The sequence below is a fragment of the Triticum dicoccoides genome, chromosome 2A (assembly GCF_002162155.2).
Source record: "Triticum dicoccoides isolate Atlit2015 ecotype Zavitan chromosome 2A, WEW_v2.0, whole genome shotgun sequence".
Classification (NCBI taxonomy): Eukaryota; Viridiplantae; Streptophyta; class Magnoliopsida; order Poales; family Poaceae; genus Triticum; species Triticum dicoccoides.
This window is the reverse complement of record NC_041382.1, coordinates 655819298-655826866: the sequence shown is the minus strand read 5'-3', so window position 1 is coordinate 655826866 and position 7569 is coordinate 655819298. Positions and strand designations below refer to the sequence as shown.

General features: G+C 48.4%; 1 protein-coding gene across 2 annotated transcripts; it reads left to right on the top strand.

Moving 5' to 3' along the window:
- Nucleotides 1-6387: 6387 nt before the first annotated feature.
- On the top strand, nucleotides 6388-7563 carry LOC119359779 (growth-regulating factor 12-like). Of its 2 annotated transcripts, none has more exons than XM_037625867.1 (3): nucleotides 6388-6606; nucleotides 6700-6975; nucleotides 7105-7563. In XM_037625867.1, the coding sequence occupies exons 1-3, from the start codon at nucleotides 6534-6536 to the stop codon at nucleotides 7431-7433; spliced, it is 678 nt and encodes a 225-aa protein (XP_037481764.1). In that variant the 5' UTR covers nucleotides 6388-6533; the 3' UTR covers nucleotides 7434-7563. The 2 variants fall into 2 exon arrangements, with proteins under 2 accessions (XP_037481764.1, XP_037481765.1); XM_037625868.1 differs by having other exon boundaries at nucleotides 6388-6616.
- The last annotated feature ends 6 nt before the right edge of the window (nucleotides 7564-7569 follow it).

The following is a 7569-nucleotide window of genomic DNA, read 5'->3' as shown; positions in this document are numbered from 1 at the left end:
AGTAAAGTTGTCATGTGTGTTTGAAATCTGACCGTTGGAACACGTGTCAGTTCCTTAGTGACCAAGGGTCATTTCGGACAAATCAGGTCGGGTTGCCAAGGGGCTATAAATAGCCCACCCCCTACAACCATAAATGGTTGGCTGCTCAGAGTTAGAGTACGGCTTTTGTCGTTTGAGAGCAACCCACCTCAAAGCCTTTGAGAGAGAATTCCTTGCGAGGATAAAGCCCTAAACACCCAGAGCCAAAGAGTGTTAGGCATCACTTAAGTCTTCTTGTCTGTGTGATTTGAAGACTTATTACACTTGAGGACTGTGAATCCTCCAGCCGGTTAGGCGTCGCGTTCTGAGCATCCAAGAGTCATTGTGGATCGCCGGTGAACGAAGTCTGTGAAGGTTTGGAAGTCTACCTTGAAGACTTACCAGAGTGATTGGGCGAGGACTGGGTGTCCTTAGCTCAAGGGGAATAAGGTGAAGACGAGGTCTTCTGAGTTGAATCTCAGCCTCCCTAACCAGACGTACAGTTGTCACAGCAACTGGAACTGGTCCAACAAATCATTGTCTTCAACGAGTCACTGGTTTCATCCTTCTCTTCCCTTTACTTACTGTTGGTCCTTGTGAAGTCATTGTATGATTGCATTATCTTTTGTCTTCACTGAGTGACTGCTTGTTCTGATTGGCTTCACAATATCTTCCTACCTGATCTTTACTGCCTAGCTGCTATTAGTCATTGTGCTTTCACTTCATTGAATACTTGACTATGGTTTGCCTAGTGTAGTCTACCTTCCGCTGCATGGTAATAGGTTTATTTCTATCGTTTGTCTTCGAAACTTCCATGTTTTGAAGACTTTCATAAAAATCGCCTATTCACCCCCCCTCTAGTCGATCACTAGCACTTTCAGGAACCAATATGAGGATTCAGGTTCCGCTATTGGTTATTGACCGGAGATAAGTCTCGGTCATGTCTACATAGTTCTCGAACCCGTAGGGTCCGCACGCTTAACATTCGGTGACGATCGGTATTGTGAGTTTATGTGTTTTGATGTACCGAAGGTAGTTCGGAGTCCTGGATATGATCACGGACATGACGAGGAGTATCGAAATGGTCGAGAAATAAAGATTGATATATTGGACGGCTATGTTCGGACACGGAAGTGTTCCGGGAGGTTTCGGATAAAACCGGATTGCCGGAGGGTTACCGGACCCCCCCGGGAAATTATTGGGCCCTTAGTGGGCATTAGGGGAGAGAGAGGGCAGTAGCCAGGAGGTGCCCCCCAAGGGAGTCCGAATTGGACTAGGGGAGGGGGCGCGGCCCCTCTTTCCCTCTCCCTCCCCCTCTTCTTCCTTCCCCCTCCTATTAGGACTAGGAAAGGAGGAATCCTACTCCTACTATGAGGAGGATTCCTCCCCCCCTGGCGCGCACTCTAGGGCCGACCGGCCTCCTCCTCCCCTCCTTTATATACGGGGGAGGGGGGCACCCCATAGACACACAAGTTGATTGTTTAGCTGTGTGCGGTGCCCCCCTTCACAAATTTCCACCTCGGTCATATCGTTGTAGAGCTTAGGCGAAGCCCTGCGTCGGTAACTTCATCATCACCGTCATTACGCTATCGTGTTGACGAAACTCTCCCTCGACCTCAGCTGGATCTAGAGTTCGTGGGACGTCACCGAGCTGAACGTATGCAGATCACGAAGGTGCCGTACCTTCGGTGCTAGGATCGGTTGGAACGTGAAGACGTACGACTACATCAACCATGTTGTCATAACGCTTCCGCTTACGGTCTACGAGGGCACGTGGACAACACTCTCCCCTCTCGTTGCTATGCATCACTTAGATGGATCTTGCGTGTGCGTAGGGATTTTTTTGAAATTACTGCGTTTCCCAACACGATTGACCCGGCCAAAACACATGGGCACTTCGGGCGACACCTTTGTTATCCTCGGAATAAGTGAGGAATTCTTGTAAAAAAAGAATAAGTGAGGAACAACTCCATGGGTTGGTATACTCTAGAGTCACAGATGCACCTTCAACACATCAGAATTCACGTCCGTTTGGTTCGAAACAGACAGAAAATGTGGCCCACACTACTGTGGGATTGCCTAGCAGTGACGGGTGGGAAAGGCCCAGCTGTGGCGGGCAAGGCTCTTAGGGCCGCTCGCCAATGAGAGACCTCCTATGTGCCGCTTACTGCGGCAAAGAGACGTAGTTTCGCACAGGAGTCAGGTCAACTTGGCCGGCCCATTCGCTATCCTTGGCGGATTGAAAAATCGCAAAACGAAAAAGGGCGCGCTAACTAGAAATCGAACCCGCGACTTGCTAAAGTTGCCTGCGATGTGCAACCACTACAAAAAGAGAGCTACTCTAGAAGAATTGCAGCGCGAGTATTAAAAGAACTATAGACAGCCGCGCAAAATTAAAACAAGTTCGCCAAATTCCTTTTAAAAATAAAATTTTTGGGCAAGGGATTGAACTTTTGAATAAGTTTGCAAAAACGGGAACAATTTTTGAAGTTGTAGAACATTTTTATATTTGTGAACAAAATTTTGAAATAGGAACATTTGTTTTTTGAAATTTCCATACATTTTTTAATTTATGAAGTAAATTTAAACATGTGAACATTTTTTTTGAATTTCCGAACAATTTTTTAAAAATGGAAACTTTTTGTAAAACAAATAACTTTTGGCTTGTGAACCTTTTTTAAAAAGGTGAACATTTTTTGAATTACCGAACATTTTTTAAAACAAAGCGAACAAATTTTGAAATTTATGAATAAAATTTGAGAACAGGAACACTTTCTATAAGAATGAACAAAGTTCGTAAAATGCGAACATTTTTTGAAAAAGAAAATGAAACAAAAAATAAAGAACAAATTTTAAAATGCGATTATTTTTTAAAACTTTGAACATTTTTTGAAATTGAAAAAGAAAAAGAAACAAAGAAAGAACATTTTCTCAAATTGAAATTAAAAGATAAACAAAGAGAAAAAAGAAACAAAAAATAAAGAACACATTTTAGAATGGAGAATCTTTTTGAAAATTTGAAACAACTTTGGAAATACAAACATTTTCTGAATACATGAACCTTTTTTCAAAACAAGAATATTTTAACTTTGAACATTTTTGTGAAAAATGAACATTTTTCAAATGCCAACAAAATTTGAATATTTTGAAAAATTATTAAACATTTACAAATTATGAAAAATGAAAAAGCAAAGAAAAAGGAAAAATAAAGTAAAGAAACAGAAAAAACGTTAAAATATTAAAAATAAAAATTGAAAAAACAGAAAAGGAAAAGGAAAAGGTAGAGAAGAAAAAATAAACAGGAAAATTAAAAAATTAAAAAAACAGAAAAAGGTGTTAGGAAGCTTCTAGAAGGTTCTTGAAACTGAAAAAACGGCTGGGAACAAGCTACAAGGTTCCTAAAACCGGAATTGTCGAAACGTTTTACAGGCCGGCCCACACCCGAATGCTCGATCGATCTCCTTGTGCGTCGCCTCGACATTTTGTCGCAACGAGCGGCAAATAGGATATTCCTGCCAATGACCTCCCGCATCTGCTATCATGGCATCAGTGGTGGGCGGGCGCCCGTCACTGGCGGGCATACTTTAGTGGCAAGCAGTCTTGGCGCCCGCCACTAGCAGTGGTCTAGGCCTATAGATGAATTGCTGTCGCGACAACGTTTTTTGCTGCCGTGGCAGCATTTTATGACTCACCAGCTTATTCAATAACACTTTCATATAGCTTTATTATACGACTCATCAGCTTAATTTCACGGTAATTAATACATCTCTGAATATCCCCCTTGTTAGTGAAGATTGGTACTAAGGGCCTGTTATGAAGTCCTCCAGCTCCGCGCTCCGTAAACTCCAGATGTGAAGTTGAGCCAAACGTTTTCGACGTGAGAAGCTAGCTTCAAGAAGTTGTGACGACCCGTAGTGTTGTTTTGGTGGAGTTTGAGAAGCTGAGAAAACGATGCTCCACGGAATCTTCTAAAACGCGGAGTGCATTGAAATTACAAGGTGTGCCACCGCCAAGTGAAGGAAAACGGTTCGTTTAACATCTCTCCTCCCTTCTTTCATCGTCAAAATAGCCTTGTTCTTGTTCCTCGAACAGAAAACGGTCACTCCTACCTTTTTGGGCTGCCAGCCTGCCTCCAAGCCGGCCCAATATGCTACAAGACAGCCCAACAACCGCTGCCAGCCCAAAGTTGCGAGAGAGAAGCTGATTCGGTTGTCGAACGAATCGGGATCGCTAGATGGAGTGAGAAGCCAGGCTGAGAAGCTGAATATTCGGAGTTGGGAGAGTTGAGAGAGGTTCAGAACAGGCCCTAAGGGTGTGTTTGGATCGGAGCCTACACCAGCCTAGTCAAAAAATGGTCGTTGACTAGGGCGCGCGCAACCTGTTTGCTTCCTGACCAATATTTTGGCTCGCCACGGCTCATGCAGTTTCACTAGTTCATTTTGCGCCAATGAATTAGCAAGTCACCGGCGGCTGAAAGGTGCGCCAAAATATTGGCGTGCCTGCGGATTGGTAGGGCTGACAGGGGCAACATCCAAACGCATCTCAATATCCCCGTCTCCATTCTTCTCGTATGTTATTTCCCCGGAAAATGAGGTTCAAAAGTTGGTTAGCCAAACTGTCGCCATGTCCTCGAGGCCTCAGACAAACTCGCCACGGCCCATCGCCTTGTCTGCTTTCATCCCTTTAAAAAACCTATTTGACCTCAGACTCTTGGATTCACGGCACAAAACGCCTGCTGGTATCATCAAATGAGTCGTCTAGTTCAATGGTAGAACTATTATTTTCCCGTTGAATAGCTTGTTGAAATACTCTTGCCATCTATGCTTAATCTCCTCGTCCTTTGACAGGAGTTGGTCTGCTTCGTTCTTGATGCATTTGACTTGGTCAACATTCCTCGTCTTCCTTTCTCGGATCTTGACCATCTTATATATATCACTTTCGCGGGCAAAGATCCAGTGCCTTGCCCACAGCAAGGCACGACGTAACTAGCGGCCAGCCAGCCATTGGATCAGGGGGGCAGCTCAGATCGAATACTGTAGCGTAGAACACTGTTGATGGGGTACTATACCGCAAATCACTATAGGTAGGGTACCGTAGATCGAATACTGTAGAACTGCGACCGTTCACGCAGATCTGGCCGTCGATCCTGAATCGAACGGTGTGGAGAGGGGGGCAGTCACCGGACTGTTCATCGGTGCCTTGCTCACATAAAGGCGCTGGATCTCATTTCCACTTTCGCGTTCCCTCATATCTAACCACCGGTAGAGGTTTCTCAAACGCCTGGCCCCTTCTCCACTGATAGCTCGCTTTACGGCCTTCTTCGTCATCTTGTATATCTTTCGCAAGGAAAGAAAATATAGTGCTGTCATGTTTTAGATGGCCACGTACCGCGTGAAAGGAGGCTAGCCGGGGACAGGGGTCGATGGCAGAGAGCGCACAGAGCCGAGCCATGTTGACCAGGCGAGGCCCCATGCACAGCCCCATGCACAGCCCCATGCGTCTCACGGACGTAGATCTGGGTACCTGGCCTTGCCCGTACCGTAATCTCGTGACACATCCATACGCGCGTGTACGGTGCGAGCGTCTACCCGGCATGTGCGCCGGGATTCCTTGTACGGTGAGAGCGCGCCCGGCCCGGCGCTACACATGCTAGGTTCAGGCGGGCCATGCATGGACGCGGTCTCGGGCGTGCCCTGCATAGAGCCCGACGAGCCAAGAGGCGTCGCCGTGGCACACCGCACTGCACGTGAAGCGCGCTTTCGCTACGGGCCACGGCGTTGAAGCCGCCGTGGGTGCGGCCGGAGTGGCATGCAACGCGTCGTCGGTGCTTCCCCAGCCTCTCCTGCCATGTCCAGGGAACGGAACGGAGGCATTTATTTAAGGAAAACCTCCAGGGTGCAGCCTGCAGCAAGCAACCATGGCCGAAGCGTCGTCGGTCTTGCCAGCAGTTTTAGGCCTCCTTTGCTAGGAATTTCATAGAAATTTCAGAGGATAGGATTTTTATAATTTTTTTCGTTTAGAGCCCTTTGATTCATAGGAATGGATTTCTATTCCTACATAGGATTGGTTCCTATCCTTCACATTTCATAGGAAAATAAAAAAAAGCTTAGACTCAATGGAATTTTTTTTTTGATGTCAGCCAAATAACATTTTGTTTCTTATTCCTACTCATAGGATTTGAAATACATGTCATCTCATTTCCTATAAAATTTCTATTTCTATGATAATCCTATCCTATGAACCAAAAAAGTCCTTACAGTTCCGGTTAGTATTGCATCCCCGTCAAAGTTCCGGAGCACCAGCGAAGCTGTCAGCGGTGGAGTGTCCCGTACATGTAGCCAGTCGCTGCTACTGACACCGACAGCCGACGTCAAACGGCAGCGTCGCGTCCCTTCGCTTCTCTCTACTCAAAGAACCTGCGCGAGCTCCATACCACTCTTGCCTCTATCCGCAGCACTCATTCGAACACAAAACAACACCAGACAGCCACGGAGGAAGAAAGGCGCACTCCAGAGATGACCGAGCGAAGGCAGGAGCACTCGCCGCCGTCCAAGATCCCCCGCCTCTCCGGCGCCGACGACGATGACGGTAGGGAAGGGTGTGTCCTACTTTTCCCCGTCTGCCTCAGGCAAGTAAGTGATTCATTCATTAGTCTTTGACGTGCGTTGCTTGGATTAATAGGCGCAGGGACGGTGACCATGGCGGCGCCGTCGCCGCTGGTTCTTGGGCTGGGTCTCGGCGTAGGCGGCAGCAGCAGTGACAGCGGACGCGGCGACGCGGAGGCGTCTGCGGCGACGCGGCCGTCGGCGCTGACGTTCATGCAGCGGCAGGAGCTGGAGCACCAGGTGCTCATCTACCGCTACTTCGCCGCCAACGCTCCCGTGCCCGTGCACCTCGTGCTCCCCATCTGGAAGAGCGTCGCCGCTTCCTCCTCCGCCCCGCAGAGGTTTCCATCCCGTACGTGCCGCGCCCTCTCCTTGTACTAGTTTCTTCCACTTCGTCCCCGGCGTTTCGGGCTTACTGTCTACTGTTTGTTTTGGATTGATTGGTTGGTCATCGCCGATGTTGATCGTTTGATGTGCGCAGTGGCGGGGCTGGGGAGCATGTGCTACGACCACAGGAGCAGCATGGAGCCGGAGCCGGACCGGTGCCGGCGCACGGACGGCAAGAAGTGGCGGTGCTCGCGCGGCGTGGTGCCGGGGCACAAGTACTGCGAGCGCCACGTCCACCGCGGCCGCGGCCGTGCAAGAAAGCCTGTGGAAGCCGCGGCGGCCACATCAGCCGTCCCGATCCGCGCGATGCACGCCGCCGACGCGCAGGGCGCCACCAGTGCGCACGCGGCGCCACCGCAGCGCCTCGGCTTCTCCTCCCCCGCCGGCGTCTACCTGGCGCACGGCACCGCCCGTGCCACCTGACCTGACGCCGGCATTTTCTTCAGTTAGCTACAGATGTTTTGCTTTGCTTGTTTGTACTAATCTGTAGCGGGAAATCTCCGAGGATTATGCTGTACTGGTACTGGTAATTTTTTAGTTTCGCCTTGACCTCGCCTCG